Source organism: Trichechus manatus, unplaced genomic scaffold, assembly GCF_000243295.1.
Source record: "Trichechus manatus latirostris isolate Lorelei unplaced genomic scaffold, TriManLat1.0 scaffold00171, whole genome shotgun sequence".
Taxonomy (NCBI): Eukaryota; Metazoa; Chordata; class Mammalia; order Sirenia; family Trichechidae; genus Trichechus; species Trichechus manatus.
Window position 1 is genome coordinate 4,582,324 of NW_004444107.1, and position 22,293 is coordinate 4,604,616.

The 22,293-nt window shown below is 36.5% G+C and overlaps 1 protein-coding gene across 2 annotated transcripts in view; it reads left to right on the forward strand.

The window, feature by feature from the left end:
* Positions 1-2,058: 2,058 nt before the first annotated feature.
* Positions 2,059-22,293, forward strand: part of SYNPO2 (synaptopodin 2) — a 221,489-nt gene continuing 201,254 nt past the window's right edge. For both annotated transcript variants that reach the window (XM_004386805.2, XM_012558526.2), the window contains exon 1: positions 2,059-2,402. In XM_004386805.2, the coding sequence (XP_004386862.1) occupies positions 2,298-2,402 (105 nt within the window). In that variant the 5' untranslated portion in view covers positions 2,059-2,297. The remainder of the gene's footprint in view (positions 2,403-22,293) is intronic.

The following is a 22,293-nucleotide window of genomic DNA, read 5'->3' on the forward strand; positions in this document are numbered from 1 at the left end:
GGTTCAGTGAGGAGTTTCTGTGGTGATCTTAGCCTTTCCCTCATGGTCACAACATGGCTGCCCCAGTTCCAGCCTCCAGCATCACATTTACATTCAAGTCAGGGTTGAAAGGAACCAGGCATAGAAGAAAGATAATGGGTTATCCAATTATTCTGAGTTGGGGAACATAGAAAGAGACACAGAATTTGGGATAAAAATAATGAACTTCGTTTTGAATATATTGAATTTTAGGTTTCTGTGATACAGGAACAGGTTTAGTAGTCAGTTGGACTACTAAACTTGTTACTTCCTGGAGCTAAGGAAGGGTATCTGGGATTGAGGATAAGGTTGAATTCTGCAGGAATGATGAAAGGACCCATTAAAAAAAAGTGTATTTAGAGTGAGAAAAGAAGACAGTCAGGATGCAGCCCTGATGAATATCAGTATTTAGTGGATGGGTGGAGGTAGAGAACCTACCAAAGGAGCAAGGAAGGAGTGGCTAGAGAGGCAAAAGGAAAGTCAAGAGCGTGTTGTATCCTAGAAGTCTAAGGGAAAAAATCTTTTAAGGAGGACATATTATTGACTTGGTAGTCCGTATCAAGTGTTACATGAAAACAAAGAGATAACAACTTAACATGCCAAGAGCTTTTTCTGTTGTGGGAACAGAAGCTAGACTACAGTGGGTTGAGGAGTAAAAGAGAAATAAGAAAATAGAAAGACGAAGGGTAAAGTTTTTTTTTTTTTTTTTCCTCAGAGCTCATATTTTGGGGTTTCATTTGTAACATTTTTTACTTTTTTAGAGAAAGTAAAGGCAATTCACCTCTCTGAAGAGAATTAAATTTGGATGAATATCTGGTCCTCATGACCTCTAGGGGCTCTTCTGGTGCTGACAGTCAACTGATTTCATTGTCTTCCTTATTCCAGTGATAACACATCAATAAAATCACTTGACATGCTTGGCTTCTGAGGAGCACGGAAATGTTAGTTGTACCACGCTTCCTAGTATTGAAACAGGCAGAGTGTCTGGAAATCACTTTTGTCTTGTACCACATGTAACACAATCTAGCTTCCCCAGGCTCTTCTTTATTTAGTGTGTTTTCATGTGGATGGAAAATAAAATTGTTATGGGAAAACCAAAAAATGTTCCATGTGCATGTTTTTTGATACACTGTATTACGATTTAAAACATTAAGATATTTTGGACCACGTATGACATCCACTTTTATATGGACCACCGAGATTCAAAACATGTGATGAGAAAGTATAAAAATAAGAAACTTGAGTGCAGTTGGCTATAGGATTCATTGTGTGCAGTTGGCTACAGGATTCAGGTTTAAGAAAATTAGGAAGAAAATAAAATAATTTTAAAAATTTAAGTTACCTCAAACTATGCAATAGACTTATAAGAGAGTTATAAAAATGTAGTTTCCAGGGAGACTATCTCTTTCTCTTTCTTTCTTCTTATAAAAATATATCGTAGTTCAGAAAAGTACTTTTCAGAGTAAGAGTTTTTTTTTAAATAAATGTTTGTTTTATTTCCTCTTCTGGAATTACTTCTGCAGTAAAAGCTTAGAAGAGTAATAATTTAACCCCATGTAACCCCCTTAGTCCCTTTTGTCTATTTTATTCACCAATGTGGTAATTCTCGAAACATTTATTTAATTCTAATCCTCCTTCCGGTAAGTCAGTTCTCACAGCCCACATTTTAAGATGTCACAGTGGCAGAGTCTATCAAAGATGTGGTGAAACCCTTGTGAAATTATTCACTACAGATTAGTAAGTAAACACAATTAAGCCCGTGTGTACCTTGCTTACTGTAAGCCTGTGGGTACCCTGTTTACTAGCTAATCCGCCCCTGGGCATAGAGATAAAAACTTCATGTGTTCTCTACTGTTTATAAAATTACTAAATGTAAGTTTTCCGATCCTTCTTTTAAGTGCTGGGATTTAATCTGTTAGTGCTAAAAGAGAACTTTTGCTCTCCCCTCTTCAGTCTTACCCAAAATGGGTTCAATCTCTCATGTGCGACGCTGCTTGCCTTTCCCTGAAGGTGGGCTGAGCAAACGATGGTGACGCAAGAGTGGGCTGTGTCCTGGATGCTAGCTAGCGAGCGAGCGCCTCTGCGTTCTCGTGAATGAGCCCGTTCGCAGCGCAAATTCACAGCGGCGGCCGGAGCAGCGGCGGTGAGACCAGCAGAGGCTCTGTGCGCCCCAGTCCTGCCTCCTTGGCAGGACCCCGAAGCTAAGTGCCCGTCTTGAGCCACACCCAAGCTTCTTCTGTCTTTTCACGTTTTTCATGCTGCCCAGCTAAAAGGAGAAAATGGGCACGGGGGATTTTATCTGCATTTCCATGACCGGAGGGGCGCCCTGGGGGTTCCGATTGCAAGGTGGCAAGGAGCTGAAGCAGCCCTTACAAGTTGCTAAGGTAGGACTGTGAAAGCAGTGTTATCATTGCCCTGTGCCAGGTGGGAAGGTAGTAGCAACCTGTTGATGGAGGTTTCAAGTTTTGATTTAGAAGTCCACATGTTATTTTGATTTGTTTTCTGTTTGTTATAGCTTGTGTTTTAAGAAACTTGGCAGCCTAATATGTACAATATATAGTCAACCTGCAATTAGAGAGAGAGAGAGAGAGCTGTCTATTTATCAACTGACGAAAAGGCCTAGTTAATCATCTCTGACAACCAGTAAGACACTTTGGAACATTTTGTCTAGGCAATATTAGAATATTCAGTTGAATTATTGTTTCATGTCATTTTTCTTGGCTCTGGCAGGGAAGAAATGCTCTGCTTAGCATAATCAATCAGCTTAGCTATTTTGGGGACTCTTATGAAGTGTTGGTAGTGGCATTTATTATACAGCATTCAAGAAAAAGCCAATTTTGGGCAATAATTTTTGAAGTATGATGAAGATGTTATAAAATCTATTTAAAAGAATATCCTTTTAAGGATTTGACAAATAAATGCAAAATTGAAGTATTCTTTTCCATCATCTGTACTCATCTGGTTAAGAGCTCAAAATAAAATTCAAAGATATTCAAAATATATTCTAAGTAACTTAGAGGTAACTTTGTAATGCATCTAAAAACTATTTAAAATGTTTTATATATTTTTGTTGCCACTAGATGGTTTGTTTGTTAGCTTAATGTACTACCAGTTTGTTTGAAGGTCTCTGATACTATTTAATTGGGACTCAACTAAGACCAATTTTAAAATGCCTGAAACGAACACGACTTTTACAGGATTTTAATACTAAATTGTAGAACTATATGACAGAGCATGCTTAATTAATTTCCTATTTTAGGCTTATGTTGAAAATGGATCTAGATCTTTATGAAATTTTCAGAACAATGGCCTTTGTTATTCCTTCCCTTTGGCTTTTACTTTTTAAACAAATGTTCAATGTAAAGAAAGGAGTTGCTTTGAAAATTTCTGCTCCCAGGCATCCATCAGAAAATCGTTTCAGAATGTGATGGTGAAATCCTGCCCCCTAGTGAAAATTTCAAACATCAAGAATGAAGCATAAAACAGGAGATGAAAAGCAGAATTCTTAGAACTGGAAAGTTTCTCAGATCTCCAGGTCAACTCCCCTAACTTTAGATGAGCAAAGAGCCCAGAGAGGTTAAGGAGCTTACCTCGGGTTCTCAGCTTTGAACTGGCAGAGTGATCGAAGGATATAGAAAGGTAGTTTCATTAGTAATCAATAGCAGGCAACAGCAGATAAAATATTAATGCCTATGTAGAATTCGAGACTGAAGCAGACTTATTCTGAGTTTAGCATAGCTGTTGGCTGGCTCTGGTTACTGAGATTTGGGGTCTAATCCAAGCTCAGATCTAATTTACAGACTAGAATTAGACAAATCTCTCACCCTTCTTTTCTCTTCTGTCGTGTGTGTGTGTGTGTGTGTGTGTGTGTGTGTGTGTGTGTCTGTCTGTCTGTCTGTATACTAAGGAGAGCGAGAGAGAGATTTTGAGCAGGGTGGGGGAGGAGAGAAGAGAGGAGGCAATTGGACTGTAAAATCAGTGAGGTTTTATCTTGCTCGAAAATTCTACGATCCTAATGGTATACAATTTTTGAATCACTTGCCTGCTAGTTGGAATTTGGGGTGTAAGTGCCTAAGAGCTGTTATTCTCTGGTGGCTCCTTGGTAGCTAGACCTTAAAAGCAGAGTGGGTAGTGAGTTTCTCCTGAGTTTTCTATACACTGATTTCAAAGTGGAACCATCTTGTGGTGATTCTTGAAAAACTGAAGCAGTTTTCTAGTGAAGGGTGCTGTGGAGGCATTTTAGTGCTCTGTGGAGGCATTTCATTACATCTTCACATTTCCATGATGGTGTCTCTATTGCCAGGATTTAGAGGGTCTGTCAGACTGTATGATCATCAAATAACTTAGTCCTGCACTCTTCCAAAATCATCTTTCCCAAAATACCCAGGCAATATACTTGTTTTGGAAAGATCATTAATTAAGCATTGGGATGTTTGCTTTAATTTTCTAGTTTGTGTGTGTGTGTGTGTGTGTGTGTGTGTGTGTAACTCTCCTCTCTTAAGGGAAGAGGAGACTGTAGTCTATACTCCACTTTTTCTCTATATGTTAAAAAGGGATGACCAGAGAACCTTCTAAGGAGATATATTTCTAAACTAGTATGACAATGCCCACCTTTGTTGGCCTGTTTTTGTTTTTTTTCTTTAATTCAAACTTATTATATTCAGTTTCTTATACTAGCAGTGTTTGTTCGAGAAAGCTCTTGGAGCAAAGTGCTGCATGCTTTCTATGCTATCTAGGCGGTGGCTTCACTGAGACCACTTTTAAAAAAATCATTAAGTCAACTTGATTCTAGTAATTGCTTCTCATTGAGTTCAAGGTGAAGTGAATGTTGCTTGGACATAGACTTTCTCCCCGTCTGGGAACTGGTGGTAACATCTTAGGGCCAAGCCCCCTCCAAGTAGGAGGCTGCAGGGGAAAGATGAAAAACGCTGGGTAGGAGATGGTGGCTGGCAAATGAAATGCTCACTGTTTTTGAAGAACATGCACAAGATTAAATAGGGAATTGAACAAAATAAATATTTCTGAAGGAAATTTTCAAGCAGCACCTGAACCATGCCCCTTAAATACGAATCATTATACAAATCATGATTCTATAGATAAAGCAATTTTATAGATTAAAAAAAAAAGACTTATTGTAAAATAGCTAGTGCTTAAATTTTCCACAATCCTATATAGAATAAAAATCTAACAAGCTGAAATAATACAAGAATAACTAGTCTAATGTTATTAAGAATGATTCAGAAATTAAATAGCTTTATAATATCCCTCCCCTCCCCAAAAAAAACCTCTTTAGTGACATGTTTAGTCACTTTTGAGAGATGCTCAAACATTTTAAGTAGTGGAACTGGTGGAAGTATAGGCAAACCCCAACTTTTAAAGGTAACTAATAGGAATAATAACCAAAACTTTTCATTGACATTGAAGCTCAAGGCTGTTCTACAGAACGGTTTTGTTTCCAAAAGTAAACTGCATTTTTAAAAGTCCCAAGTAATCAGTAACATTAAACATTAAAAATCTGTTTTTTAAATCTCTTTGTATCTGTTAATTTTTATTCTAAATGTATGCGATGGGAAGCAAACATTTCTAATACAAAGCCATGAGACCTTACTCTGCAAACTATATTTCCAAGAGATCATCCACAGAAACAAATTTATCCGGACATAATTACAACATCAGAAACCTTTGTGTATGTGCAGATGCCCTTATAAAAAGTATGTCAGCACTTTTACTTTACAAACTCTCTTTTTAGGGACATGTACTTACTTGGCTATGTTTCTGGATATACTCTTGGCAAATCATTTTGGAAAATCTTCATAGGAAGATGGGGAAATTTTCATTTTACAAGCAAATCTTACATTCAATACAGGAATCACTCATATTTTGAAAATAATGCATAAAGAAATGTTCAGACTGTTTATCCTTTACATCTTTTAATGTAGCTACAAATTTATTTTTCAAAACCTATAAGCCATTAGGAGTCCATTTTTAATTCAAAGTTTCAAATAACTATTTATCAAAATTAAGATGACAAATTACAATCATTCATTTCTTGAGGCAGAAGTAGTAAATTTAATGATTCTTCTCTATTACTGTTCATATGCTCTTTAAAACACTGAATAAAAAAATATTATTTAGGCAAAGCACATTTCAGATAATACAATTCTTATCCCTTAGTGCCATCCGTGAGTTTTCTACAATGTTTCAAATAGAATAATTCCAGGAACAGAAGTATTTCTAAAGGGGGAAAAAAGATTTTAATGTGTTTGAATGTGTATATTTGAGGGTAAATGCTCCTTAATATATATGGAAAGTTAGTAACATCTTTATTAGAAAAATACACCTGATCGCTAATTTTTTATTGATTTTTTTGTGCATTTTCTAGAAATTCTAAAGACAGGTATACTTACAGAAGTCAGTGCACACTAGTTAAACAGATGTTATAGAAAATCTTAGCTTTAAAATGTCATATTTTAAGACACGCCACTGTTTGCTGCAAGAAGACAATGAAACAAAGTATTGACTATGCAAGAGTTTTACCATTATCTGGACATAGAACACGTGTAACTTGCATTTATCGAGCACTTACCACGTGCCAGGAAATGTTCTAAGTGCTTTGCAGGTATTTTCCCCAAACCTATGAAATGGGTATGAAACAAATTCTCATTTTAGAGATGGGGAAATTGAGGCACAGAAAGACTAAGTTACTTGCCAAGGGTTAAGCTATAAAAAATTAGTGGAATTTGATCAGAGATCTGACTTTAAATAGCAGCATTCTACTTCTCCTTTCTCTGAGAGGGTAAAGGTAGGTTAAGGTTGTCCCAAAAGGGAAATTTATTTTAAAAAATACATCATGTTCTGCATCCAACCCTGATTAATTGGCCTGGGGTATGCCCTGGGCATTGGGATTTGTAAACATTCTGAAGATTAATTCTGATGTGTGGTCAAGATTCAGAACCACTGCTATAGAAAGTTGAGGACAGATATGTCCTCCTCCACTGATGGGTGGTGTCGTGGATTGAATTGTGCCCCCCAAAAATGTCTGTCAACTTGGCTAGGTCATGATTCCCAGTATTGTATGATTGTCTACCATTTTGTCATCAGATATGATTTCCCTGTGTGTTGTAAATCCTATCACTATGATGTAATAAGATGGATTAGTGGCAGTTATAATTGATGAGATCTACAAGATTAGATAGTATCTTAAACTAATCTCTTTTGAGATATAAAAGAAGGAAGCAAGCGGAGACATGTGGGGGCCTCATACCACCAAGAAAGCAGTGCCAGGAGCAGAGCTCATCTTTTGGACCTGAGGTTCCTGCGATGAGATGCTCCCAGACCAAGGGAAAACTGATGCATCACAAGGACATTACAAAGGCAACAGAGAGAAAGCCTTCCCCTAGAGCCGGTGCCCGGAATTTGGACTTCTAGCCTACTGGACTGTGAGAGAATCAACTTCTCTTTGTTAAAGTCATCCACTTGTGGTATTTCTGTTATAGCAGCACTAGATGACCAAGACAGGTGGCATGAACTATCCTTCCAGCACCTCCCCACAATCCCTACCCAGCTGATATAAGAGAAAGACCAGAGAGAGACCATGTTCTTGGCCTGGTGAACAGGTCATAATTGGTGGTGAGAAGATTTTCTCTTTCTGAACCAATGATCTGTGGACTGGAGGGAATAGAGGAAGGGTTGGGAGGCTTCAAAATGATCATTGTAAAGATGTGGGTTGCCTGCAAGAAGGGGAAACTGGCAATTTACTCCTTACTAGGATGTTCTTTGTCAGTGGACTTGATAGCCTGTCTAGTGCTTATGTGAATGATGGGGTGGGGTGATGGGGATAAAAATGGGGAAAAATGGAAGGAGAAGGGGGAGAGACAGAAAGAGAATGAATAAGAGCCTGCATTCACCCGTTTAGCAAGGCAATGGTCCTTGCATTCCTCTAGATGATTGACTGTCACGCAAGTGTCTGGACTTGAGCCATCTTGCCAATACCCTACTCAGGAATGCCAAACTCTTAGCAAGGGGCTGCTAGGAGAAATCTGGCAGCCTCAGGAATCACTGGGGGCTATTGAAGAGATTGAGCAGGAGCCCAATTTCCCATGTTAGGAAACTATGCAATGGTGAGACCCTGCAGGATTCTTGGAGGAAACCACACAGGTGCCCTGGCATTTGGACACAGCCACAGCGAGGACATTGATGGCCACTTACCATAAACCAGAGAAGTACAACAATCAGTAAAGAGAGAAATGCTACCTCATCCAGTTATAGATGCATGTATCCACCTTCCTACTCCATCCCCAGTCTTTCCTTACTATCCCCAGGAGGTAGAAGGAAATGGTGAAGAATGTACAACACCCTACTCCCCACGCCAAGCCCTGGAACCACAAGCTCAGCCACAGCACTTAGGGAGAGAAGTTAGAGTCAGATATTAGATTGAAGCTTTAGTCAGACTGTTTAATAATCAAAACCCACCAGAAATGTATGAGATCTGAACGAGGTTATTATTAAGAAAGAGATTTGACTTATCATGGTGGAAGCAGTTACTAGAAGACATAAAATAGGTTCATGTTTACACCAAATGAGTAGAGACTCCTCAGAAACATCAGTTACATCACACAGGTTCATATTATCAATAGTATGCACTTGATGTATGTGCTGTTGATGTTAGGTGCCAAGTAGAGTCAATTTCAACTCATAGGGACCCCTTGTGACAGAGTAGAATTGCCCCATAGAGTTTCCTTGATTGTAATCTTTACTGAAGCAGATCACCAGGTGGGTTTGAACCACCAACGTTGTTGTGCCATCAGGGCTCCTTTGATGTACGTTAGCCCTGACATCACCAACTCATATGCCTTTCATTGATGATCATGTTGATGCGATTGTTTCCAGGTATAATGAATGAAAATCTGGCTTTGAACTTAATAAGAATTGTAAATTACTCCCTCTCTTTCTTCTTCTTTTATTGAATTGCTTGTGAATCAGTACTTTGGTAACCTGGGATGCTTTTTGTTACAGGCAGATACTAGTTAGTCTAGAGGGTATTTCTTGAACATTACTGTCAGAGTCAAGAACCCTCTGTTTAGAAGTACTGTAAACTTTCATTGGGTATTAAACTAAGGTGATTGTTGTTGTTTTTAAATAAAGTCATATTCCAAATTTCAAGTCAATATGTAGTGTAGTTGTGATATACATATTATACCTAACTGGAGAATATTTGCCTATTTCTCGTGGTGATGTTTTTAAAGGACATACTAGCTTCCAAAATAATTTAACCAGTTGACAAGTGCTCAAGAATATAAGCTAATTTATATATTTGGCTAAATGTAATAAAATATACATATGTATATTTTTAATTTTTCCAAATGTGTTAACATGCATTATCATTTGATACAACATTGGCAGATGGGTTGGTGAAGTTTTATTATTCTCAGTTTATAGATGAAAAAAACTGATCCTAAAAAAGATAAGTTATTTGCAAAAACAAAAAATCAAGCAGTTCAAAGCCAAATATATTTTTTCCCTCCTTGCTAGCAGAGGCACCATGCTACTTAGCTGCATCAGTCTGGATAACGAGACCAGGCTATCTGAAAATTGTGACGACTTCAGTACCGAGTTTGCATGAAATAGAGTCTCACCAAATGTAAGACTTAATCCTTAAAAACATTTATAACAATTTCTTCTTTTAATGGGCCTGGTGGAAAAGGATTCCAGGAAATGCATATCCAAGCTAATATGCACTGGGAGAAAGACTGGAAAGGGAACCAGTTTATTTGTAAATAAACCCTGAAAAATATATGGACTCCAAGATGTTTACTTGTGTCTGTTTTAACAGATTCATAAGGAAGCCAAATGCCATGAGGTTTTGGTTAAAGGAAATGGTGAGTTTCAGAATCACTAAACAATCCTTAAGAGTAAGCAACTCAAAAAAAAAAGAAAAGGTGTAAACAACTTTATGAAGTTAAAAATCTCATTTGAGAAACTAAGTAATATTTGTTCTTTGGGGGATATCTGTTTGACCCCCTTAATGAGAACATTTTTATAGTGTTCAATTACCTTAGGCACTTTATTTTCCTGCATTATTGAACCATTCTTTTCTTATTATTTGAAAAGTACAGTAGGCCAGATTCCTAACAAACTGTTTCTTCAGACTATGAAATCCATTGTCACATGGCAGATCACTGGAGAATAGTAGCTATTGTTTGGTGTTAAGATGGGCTGGGTGTAGTTCTCTTCAACTAGTGTATAACCCTAGTGTGTTTCAGATGAATGTACCAAAGAATGATTGCGAGGATGGTACGGGATCACGTGGTGTTTCGTTCTGTAGTATGTGGGTCCCTGTGAGTCCGAACCGGCTCGACGGCACCTAACAACAACAAAATGAAAGATCTCTAATATTTTTAAGCCCAAGCCTTTCGGACATTGCAGTTCTTTTCAGTTTTTGCTTATACATAATTCATTCTTTACAGCCAATTAAGCTGAACAAGCCTGGGAATAAAATTTGAAACAAAGGTTAATAAAGTTTTTTGCCTAGGTTGAAAAAAAAAAAAAAAAGATTATGCAGACTATTATTTTCCTACCCATTGGTCTTTGGTTTTTAATCCTTCTCTCCCATAACTAGCTTCTATATTGTTAATTTAGAAGCAGCGTGGGTACTTGATTGGTAAAACAATGAAATGAATGAGTTTTCCTGGCCAGGACGACGGATTATCTGATTCTACCTTGGCAATACTCCTTCCTTCACCACTTTCCTTCATCCTCTTCATCAAAACTTACCTGGCTTGAATTTCACCTTAGGGCATTTTTTTTCCCCCCTAAGAAATCTGTAATTATCAATGGGTATAATTTTTCCCCAAACAATTTATTGCCTTTTACAGTGTCTTCTGAAGATAATTTTATTTAACAAATGCTTACATGATGTTTACTGAGTGTCAGGCACATCTTTAATAACTTTTTAAATATACTGAGAGAACTCTATGAGGTTATCATTTACAGATCTCCATTATGGAGGCACAGGGAGGAAAACTTGCACAGGTCACATGGGTAGTAAAGGTCAGAGGTGGGATTCAGGGTCAGAGAGTTTGGCTCTAGGGTTTGTGTTTTAAGCTCCCACACATGACATTTTTGTGTCTAGTATAATTTGAATGCCCAGTTAAGAGGGTGCAAAGGCATCCTAACAGACTATGGTGGAGAGATGTTTTTGATCCCATAAACCAAACCTACTTTTCCTGTTCTGACGTGAAATGTAATTTTTCTTACTTAAGTTAGTGTCAAATCATTTTATTTGAAACTTTTATTTCCACAACAAATAATTTAGAAAATGAGATAGAAACAGAAACTTGCATAATTATGTCTTCTGTAGGATAGTTTCTCTTTGATTTTCTTCTTGCAAGATTTTCTGTATCTTCTTAAAAAAATACGACATGCTGATTTTAATTTTGAAGTAAAGGAAGTAAAGTTTCTAGCAGCAGGACCATTTTAGAAAAATTTTATGCAGTTCAGGATATCTTAAAGATGCACCTATTAAAGGGTTATAAAATCAATATATTAGACTTTCCTCAATAGCTCTTACTCCATTTCCTACTCCTCAGACTTTAGCTCAGGGCCTCGTTATTTGTCTCTTAGGTAACCACGTTGGCCCTGTAACTGGTCTCTCTGCTTCTGGTTTCACATTCCTCAGGTTCATGCTACAGAGATCTGCCAGAGAGATTTTTCTAAATCACCTGTTACATCACTGCTTAAAATACTTCAAAGGCTTTGCTTTGAAGCAGTTTAAAATATTTCAAATACACCATTGTCATCAAAATAGCTATAACTTTTTTATCTTTTTATATACAGACAATAGATTATGTGGTTTATGAATTATGAATTATTGCATTCACAGTGGACCTATTGCCCATTTTTACAGATGAGGAAACTGAGTCTTAGAGAAGTTAATAAGTGAAGGTCATACAGTTAATAAGTAGCAGGTCCAGGACAGAGGCCAGCTTGATGCCAAAGCCCAAGCTCTTAACTGCCACCCTACAGTTCACCGGCTTGTGGCCCCACTGTAACACTCAAAGCCTCCATGGTCTGCTCCTTGCCAAACTGTCCAGCTCCATCTCCTATCACTCCCTCAAATATATGTTTAGTCATTTTAAAATACTGCGGTTCTCTCAGAACACCCTGTCTTTCTTGCTGTTGTTGTTGTTAGCTGCTGTCCAGATGTTTCCCACCCATGGCAACCCCATGTGTGTAGAGTAGAACTGCCCTGTAGGGTTTTCCAGACTCTGACCTTTGGGAAGCAGTTCACCAGGCTTGTCCACCTAGGTGCGTCGGGATGGGTTGAAATTGCCAACCTTTTGGCTAGTAGCCCAACACTTAATTGTTGCCCCAGGGACTCCCCTTTCTTGCTACCAAGACTTTATCCATGCTGTGTCCTGAGCTGGAATGTTTTTCTCTCTCTTCCCCTGGTATCTCCCCTAATACGCTTGGAGAATTTTTTACTCACCTGGAAGACTCAGCTCAAAGTCAGCTCTTTGGGAGGTTTGACTCAGTTTTCTAGTCAGAGGTAAGCACTTGCTCTTCTCTGTTTCCATGATCACACATAGCTTTCCACTGGTAGTCCCATATGCTTCATTGCTATGGCTGCAACTTCTGCTCGCATGTTTGTTTCCTCCATCAGACCAGTGGTTTTCAAAAAGGTTTGGTTGTGCCTCATAAATAAAAATATCTGAGCATATTCCATGTATACATGTACATGTATTCCATGTTATACATCATATGCAGTTTTATATATATATATATATAAACAAAACCTGTTTCTGTCAAGTCGATTCGGTCTCATAGTGACTCTATAGGACAGAGTAGAACTGCCCCATAGGGTTTCCAAGGAGCAGCTGGTGGATTCGAACTGCCAACCTTTTGGATAGCGGCCATGGTTCTTAACCACTACGCCATCAGGGCTGTGTATATATATATATACACATATATACATATATACATATATGTGTATATATATATATAAACTCGACTGCAGCAAGTTTTTTTTTTTTTTTTTTGGTATACTGATAAATTATATACATGTGTTGTTGCTAGTTGCCATCAAGTTGGCTCCAACTCTTGGAGACCTTTTGTATAACAGAATGAAATGTTGCCTGGTCCTGTGCTATCTTCATGGCCATCGGTATGTTTGAGTTCATTCCTGTGGCTATTATTTCAATCCATTTTATTGAGAGTTTCTCTTGTTTTCACTTTCCAAGCATGATGTCCTTTACTAGTGACTAGTTTTTCCTGATAATGTGTCCAAAGTAAGCAAGTCAAGGTTTTGCCATCCTTGGTTTTAAGGAGCATTCTGATTGTATTTCTTCTAAAACTGATTTGTTCATTCTTTTGGCAGTCCACAGTATATTCAATATTCTTTGCCAACACCACAGTTTGAATGCATCAGTTTTTCTTCTGTCTTCTTTTTTCATTATTCAGCTTTCTCATACATATGAGCTATACATGTACTACTGAGCTAATATTTTACGTGTGGTATACAACATATAAAAAAATTTAAAAGAATGAGATAAAGATTAAATAAACAACATTTTAAAGACTAATTTTTATTTTACTTTGTTAACACTATAAAAAGTCTTTTTATCTTTCTGACCAGAAATTTCTTAGTGAGAACAATGTGACTGACAGACTTTAGGATTTGAAAGTCTTGATATGATTCCATGGGATAAAATGATGCAAAGATTTCCTGAAATTTTAATTTATTTCAGTAGTTGAATTTAATGACCGTCATGGCTGAAAAGTTGGCTCTTAGCATACGTAGATCTAAACTGATGAACTGAATCAGTAGATGATAATAATTTTTTATTCTCATCAACCAGTTATTCAAATGCTTTTGTTGCAGTCTGGTCAGTAGATTTCCATCTTCCTTGATGTTCATCCTATGTTCTTATAAACTAATTGAAATAAGCTACATTTTAATATTTTAGTGTTAAAATCTCACTTACACTTTTTATTCAGAAGACATAAGAACAGTTTAGAAATTCTTTTTCCTAGTTAAGTGTACAAATACGACATTTTTAAGAATAACACACTTTTATCATTTCAAACAGAAAAATCACATAATAATAGAAATGTTTTCAACAACTCATTTCAAAATGTTTTCTGTTTCACACGTCTTTGAAAAAAGTTGCTTTCAACATAACTCATTGTTAGAATATTGCTTTTATCTTGAAGTGACTCATTGTTTTTATTAATTCTAAGATATATGCCAGGTAACCTACAACTAAGAGCCACTTGTCATCCCAGAAGAGGTCAACAACTGTAGAACATTCACGTATTTATAAAATAAAAGTGTGGAACATCCTTAAGTTCTACAACTCTTTTAAAGATTTTGCAGGAGATACTAGTGAATTTCTGTAATTCAAATCTCTATTAGATACAAAACTTTTCCTGATCATTCCCCATAACACTGCAATATATTTTAAAGATTCCAGTATATTTTAAATACTTGTTTCTATAAAATTAACTATACTGATGTCATCCTGCAGTACTTCTTGCACTTCTACACATTTTTTTGCTGCATTAATTTGCCTACAAATAATGTACTAGTTGCGAAGGATGTTAGACATCTTCATAACTTTACCCTGGAATCTTTTTGTTAACTCCTGTTAAAGCAGCTGCTGCATCACTGGATTTATTTGCACAGTTTTTCCATAAAACATTATTTTTTTTTACATTAAAGAATTCATTTACTGTCAAGAGCTTATCTTGTCTGGTGTCTTTCCTATGGGCTCCCCAAAGAAGTAATTCTTCATCTATTTCATAGAATCTAGCAAATACCATAAGCTGAGACATGCTGGAAATATATGTTCTTTCATTCAACTTTACAGCAAACCTCCTACAATTTGTGGCTTGTTCTAATATTATTCCTGCCAATTTCCTGACATTTTTTTCTTTGCATCTTCAACTGTATTTGCTAACAAAAAATACACCTTGGTTTGTTGCTGTATTTTTAGCTATTTTTATTACATCCATTAAGAGTAAGATTTTCCATTATCATTTGGTTTAAATGGTGTAAAATTTTAAATTGAGTATTGCCTGACTTCACTGTTGAATAAACAAGTCTAGAACTTTTTCGTGTTCTGGATGCTAAGATCTTAAATATCTTACTAATCGCGATTGCTTATATCAAGGAGCACAATAGGACAATTTTCCTCTATAATGACATTAGATATATATACATATTCCAAGTTATCTTCTTGATAATTTTGAATATTTTACCTACCTGTTAGATCTGATTAGATAATAATTGTTTTTAATCACACAATATGGCTAATGAAGCATCTAGAAATAGGAATATAGAGAAGGGTCAGCTCTGCCATACTCTTGCTGTTCTCTTGTGCTTGAAATGTAAATATTATCTTTAATAGTTTCCTTGCAGGAATATTTTAAAAATTATGCCATTTTGTGAAAATTTATTTAGTCAGAACTTGATACTAATGTGGAAATCCACTTATTAGGAACATTGAAACGTATATATTGCAATATGCTGAAAGAGAATGAACATGTGAGGAAGCTTCTGTTCCCTCCGCCATGTTGAAGCTCCCATTTTCAATGACACCTCTTCGAGTACCATATGAAACATGTAACTGTCTGTCTCACAGACCAGAGTGGACTGGGTAACAGTGTCAGTTCATATATTACAGTAGATTAAATGTTAGTTAACACTCATTTTCTTTTCATTTTTTAGATGAAGATAGATGTATATAGAAGTTCCAGTTGACTTGGCAGTTATGTGGGGGAAGAAGATTCCAGGCCCAGGGTACTACAAGTATAAGAACCCTGAGACACAAGTGTGCTTGGCATGTTTAAGAAACAATAAAGATGCCACTGTAGTATAGTTGACACATGCTTTCATGAGAAATAAAGTTTTAAAAAGTTCTGTCTTTCACAATAATGAAAACTCTCTCTCCTGGGAGCCCTGATCATGTGGCTATTTTCCCATCATTACATGATTAATGTACTAGTCCTGCAAGAACAACTTTAAACTGTGGTCTTCATATTTCCTCTTCATCCATTTTGGCTTTTTATAATGTAGCAGACTATGGTACTTAGCAGCCTCTAGAGCACTTTATTTAAATGAATAACCACCACTTCTTAAGTAGACGCTTGGTTAAAAACAATACTAATCTTTCCTGTTTCTCGGAAATTGGTTCTCCCAGCGAAGGAAGAGGAATTTAAGGAGTGTAAAGAAAAATTTGATACATAGAACTTCTTTATTTTGACCTCAATGTCTGATCTAGAGCAAAGAAGTGTTTTATTATATTTTCTACTGTGTCTTAACTTGAGTTCTCCTCCAAAACAGAAATGATCTTATGTAGATACTGTTTGGAAACTGAACCATTGAAAGAACAAAAGCATTTCACACTGGTTGCTATGTAGCTTTAAACAGCTTTTTTGAGACTCGTTTCCTATCTATAAAATGAGGTATTATGTGATAAAATTGCTGTTTGTTAGGTAAAAAATGTCAAAATACTGCTCAGCTTTACAGGTAAGGAATCTAAAGCAAAAAGAACCATTGAACAGCATATATCTTGTAGTGCTCTGTAAGGATTGTGTGTTAAGAAACTGTCCCATGCTAAGCACACAGTAAAGGGGTCTGCCATCATGTTTATTATTATCTTAATCAGAGAAGGAAGTAACTAACTTCTACACAAGTTTTATTTTCTTCAGAAATTAAGAAAAACAGTAATACTATTTCTTGTATACAAGATAGACAAATGAAAGTTGAGAGCACAAAAACCAAATAGAAGGATTTATGATGGTTCTATTTCACCACATCTAAGTTTTCATTTTTGGTAAATGAATTCACATTTCACAATGTGTTCGCAGTATCAATGACTATAAGATTTCTTAATGATGCAGGTTAATTGGTTTAAGGTAATGAATCCTAAAATTAAACATTTTACAAGGCCAAATAAAATCGAATGATTGTTCCACTTAAAAGTAGTACAGATTTTTAAAATTATTTCCTTTATTTTATTGTAGTAAATGTATATGTAACATAACATTTGCCATTTCAACATTATTCACATGTAATAGTACAGATTTTTAAAAGGAAACACCTCAAGCTATTAAGAATTAATTGCATATAATTCTGCTGAATGACTCTGAATGACTGCTTCTGACTCTTCCAATCTTCCAGTCTCTGTGCCTCAATTTCCTCATTTGTAAAATGAGCTTAGTGATAGCATCTATCTCCAAGGGTTGTTTTCAGGTTTAGAAATTATACATGTAAATTACTTAGTGCAAAGGAATCATTCTAGGGTTGTTAAAAATTACTGCTATCTTGTTTATGGTTATTCTAATTTTATTGAAGCAACTTTTATGAAATTGAAAGCATATCTACTTTCTTCCATGCAATGTTTTTTGGGACCTGGATCTCAATGTCACTGGAAAGGCTCCTGCAGTCCTGGGGTCCCTCCCTGTGAGGTGGCATTTAATGGTTTCAGAATGTTGCTTCACCCTCACTGAAAAATCCACTGCCTTTAATTGGAAACAGCATATGGAAATCATCACAAAGAGAAGGAATCATTTCAAGTGCTTTGAAAATATAAAAGAAAATAAATTGTCCCTGGTAAGTAAATATAGGACACTGATCTCTAAATAGTCAGGAAAGTTCTTTGCCAGGGCCTTTGGCAAAGGCTAATGAGCACTTTGTTCCCTCCCCCAGCCTACCCCGGCACCCTTGTCTTCTAAATTAGAAGAAGTTATTATTATATAAGGCTGCTTGTTCTAAGTAAATGATAATACATTAAACTCCTTTGTTGTTTTTTAGGTTTTCAAACAGTGGTGACTTCTTTTCATCAGTCAAGATCAGGCTAAAATGAAAAAAAAAATCTATGAATGCTTAGGCCTTGGGAGTCAGATAATACCCTAGAAGTCAACTTTATTATTTTTTTTTCTTTCATGAAAACATCATATTTCCCACTGGATGGTGCTCAGCATGACCAATGTTAGATGGAATTGTGTAAATATTATATTACATTTATTGGCTGCTGCAGGGAGTCAAAACGCAGTGATCCATTTTCAGGTCTCCAATCTTTTGGCTGCCTGCCTGCCAGATGGGGAAATGTTGATCAGAACAATTTCATCCTGGGGCAGAGCTGCAATCAGGGAGAGGAAGCTCATCACTCTGTCCTCTTCGCATGCCAAAATGACCATGTAGCCTCACGTTGAGTACGTTACCATGGGCTCCTCAGCTACAGACACAGGATGGAGTGTAGACGCAAATTTGATTAAAGATTCTATTATGTTATTATTTCATTAGGGTTTTTTTTTTTTTTTTTTAAACTTTCAATTACTCTGATCCTCTCCTCTGCTTCTCTTTCTTATTTAGGAAGGACAGTTTTTTCCTACTCTGTCTTCACTGCCACCATTCTCTCAGTTCTCATTCATTTTCTAGTCCTTTTTACACCTCTCTTTTCCGCCATAGCTTCTTAAACAATCAAGGGCATCAAACCTGAGTTACCTGCACAAGAAGGAGGAGTGATACTTGGTGAGTGTGTGTGTGTGTGTGAGAGAGAGAGAGAGAGAATAAATGAGAATAGATGAACACAGGAAGTTCTATATAAGTTGCTCTTTCTTAATTGATTTTCAAGGAAAGGTAAAAACATACCAGATCTTTCCATTCAGGAATAAGGTTAACTAGTATGGAAAGTTATTTTTCCCTTATAGGCATTATGTGATTTTCTAGAGGTGTGCTTGAGTAGTCCAGCGCTTCACTCATATAAACTCCTTTGCCTGATTTTTTAAGGCCGTTTGTGCTTTTAACTGTGCCATATACCCCCAAGCCCAAACAAACCCTTTTCGGTCTGAGCAGCTTGTTCCTTCCAGTGAGGCTGTTCTCATTTTCTCTTGAGCAAGTCGTGTTTATTCTTCCCCTGAGTTTCTGTGACTTGGACCATGCTCCTTTCTGAAATGGAGTGTTCCTCTATTTATCCCTCCTAGGCACGCAATAAGGGTGCCATAAAGACTTTATTATTTCTTTTTTTTAATTTTTAAATTTTTTCCATACAAAAATTTATACATACATTGTTATGTGACTCTAATTGCTCTCCCCATACTGTGACAGCGCACTCCTCCTTTCCACCCCTGATTCTCCATGTCCATTCAACCAGCTCCTAACCCTCTCTGCCTTCCCATCTCACCTCCGGATCAAAGCTGCCTGTTTAGTCTCTTGTATCTAGTTGAGCTAAGAGGCACGCTCCTCACGAGTATCACTTTATGTCCTACAGTCCAGTCCAATCCCTGTCTGAAGAGTTGACCTCGGAAATTGTTTTAGTTCTGGGCTGATAGAGAATCCAGGGGCCATGCTTTCTGGGGTTCCTCCAGTCTCATTGAGACCATTAAAAGACTTTATTATTCTTAACTAATTGATGAATAATTCGTATTTCTAATTTAGTAAGTGATAAAACTACATTCAGTCACATCAAGTACAGATTATTTGGAGAAATTCATAAATTTCATCAGAACCTTTGACAATGAAATGTGAGTAGAAGTTCATAACTTGCGTCAGAGGCAAGTGGCAGCCAGAAGATGATTATACTGCAGGATTGGAGGAAAGGGTGGCCAGCAGGGAGAAGGGGACAGGAGGGCAGGGACTGGCCACTGCTTGAAACAAGAACCTCCTTACTCTAACCACCAGTTGCTGTCCAACTCTTGGCAACCCCGTGTGGATCAGAGTAGAACTGTGCTCCACAGGGTTTTCAGTGGCTCATTTTTTTTAGTAGATCGCCAGGCCTTTCTTCTGAGGTGTATCTGGGTGAACTCAAACCTGCAACCTTTTGATTAGTAGCCGAGTGCATTAACCATTTGCACCACCCAGGTATTATATTCTTACCAAAATACTTAAAATACTAATGTGCTGGAACTCTCGCCGAGGCAAGGTGGCAAGGATGTCTTTAGCCATGGCATGCCTTCCTTTTTTGGACTTAAATAAATATTGCTTTGATATAGCTAAGGTTATACTATGAAGACTTATTTTCCATTGGTATTTCTATTTAAAAAGTTTTTATTTTTCGCATGTATATTGTTGCCCTGCTCTTTGAAAGTAAGAACCATATCTTTTTCTAGTTCTTAGCAGCTTCTAAAGTAGTGCTCTTCAAGATGGATGATTAACACACACACACATATATATATACACACATATGTATGTATATATATGTATGTATATGTACATATATAAAAAAACCCATTGCCATCGAGTCGATTCTGACTCAGAGAGACCCTACAGAACAAAGTATAACAGCCCCATGGAGTTTCCAAGGAGTGGCTAGTGGATTTGAACTGCCAACCTTTTGGTTAGCAGTCGAACTCTTACCCACTGTGCCACCAGGGATCCCATATATATATATATATATATATATATATATATATATGTATTAAAAACAAACAAACCCATTGCCATCGAGTCATTTCCCACTCATAGCGACCCTACACACACACATACACAGACACACATATACGTACATGTATAGTTGTTAGTTGCTATTGAGTTGATTCTGACTCATGGTGATCCCATGTGTATAGAGTAGAACTGCTCCAAAGAGCTTTCAAGGCTGTGACCTTTCTGAAGTAGATCAGCAGGCCTGTCATGCAAGCGGGATTCTGGGTGGGTTTGAACCCCCAAACTTTCAGCTTAGTAGTAGAGTGCTTAACCATTTGCCCCACCCAGAGGCTCCATATGCATACATACATACACACACACATATATATATACACACACATATGTATGTACGTATGTGTGTATGTATATACTTAAGATAGGTTTATATATTTACTGAAAGGTTGTTTAATGAACGAATGAATGTCTTTTGCTCTTAATGGCAACTACTGAAAAGCCTGAATTTGCTGAGGTTTTATCTGCTGCTTTTTTTATGAGCAATTCATTTAAAAGATAATTAGGAGAGTGACATATATATTTTATAAGTCTGTTCATAAGCTTATTTGATATTATGTAGTAACAAGATGCAAATCCAAGAAGTTCATTGAAAAGAGCACTGAAACCTGCATTCTAGGCATGGGTTTACTCCATGATCTTAAGTATGTCACTAAAACTGTTTCACTCTCAACTTCTCTATAAAATGAAAGATTTCGACTAGATGGTTTTAAGCTTTCTTTTAGCTAGAGTCTGTTTTTTATCAGGAAGACAATAGGTGAAAGAAAATGCACATGAATGGTCACATTTTCTTCGTTGCTTGAAAACTTGAGAAGTATTTTCTGAAAGATCAATCTTTTACCACATTTTATGGAATTTGCATTTATCCAGATCCTGATTTGCAGGACTTATTTGTTTAAAAATAAAACAAAAACTCTCAAAATGGTATCAGTTTAGTGTGCAATTTCACTAGATTTTCCTTTGTTAATTCTTGAAATTGTGCTGTAGTAAATTCCTACTAAATTCAACACTTTCTAATGCTTTAAAAAAATAAAGTTTGATTCTTTCCCTTTCTTTATTAGTTTTCCAAATAATGAGGCAATTCTCTAGCATACACAAAAGTGACCAATACTTCTTTTTATTATCATTAAGAATTAATAGATTTAAACACACTTAATATTTTAATAAATCTAACTTCTTTACTCAAACTTTGGATCCAACATGATTTACAGCTTTTACATTTTATTTGCCTTCCCATACTGGAAATCCCAGAGGAACAATGGATACAGACCATCTTCCAGAGTTAAACCTCTCATTTCCTTTATTATAACTGCTAGCATATTCTGACTTAGCTATTTGCTTCTATGGAGCATTCTCAATTGATGGGGAGAAGGGAGTAGGGAATTAATTGGATAGTCTTCATCTATGCCTTACACACCTCCCATTTGGGTAGAATGTGTCAAAGAGAAAAAAGGAGAGATTTCTTGATTAATTTAGTTCCACATTTCAAACTGCAGTATTCTGAATCAAATGATGTCTCTATCGCACAAATGAATTCTTTTTTATTTAAAAAAATTGAAAATGGCTTTTCATTTTTAGATTCAAAAAATGACATATTGTAGAAATAATTTGAACATAGAAAAGCATAAACATAAAGTAAGAATCATCCTAAATCTGACCATCCAGAAATAACTCATTAACATTTTGAAGAAGAACTTTCAAACCCCTCTCTCTGCATGCACACTAACTCACAGTCAGGTTTACATTCAAATTCCATGTTTAAAAAAACATGATATTAAATGTGCTTTCTTTTTAAACAACACATCATGGACATCTTTACATGTCAATGAATATTGATT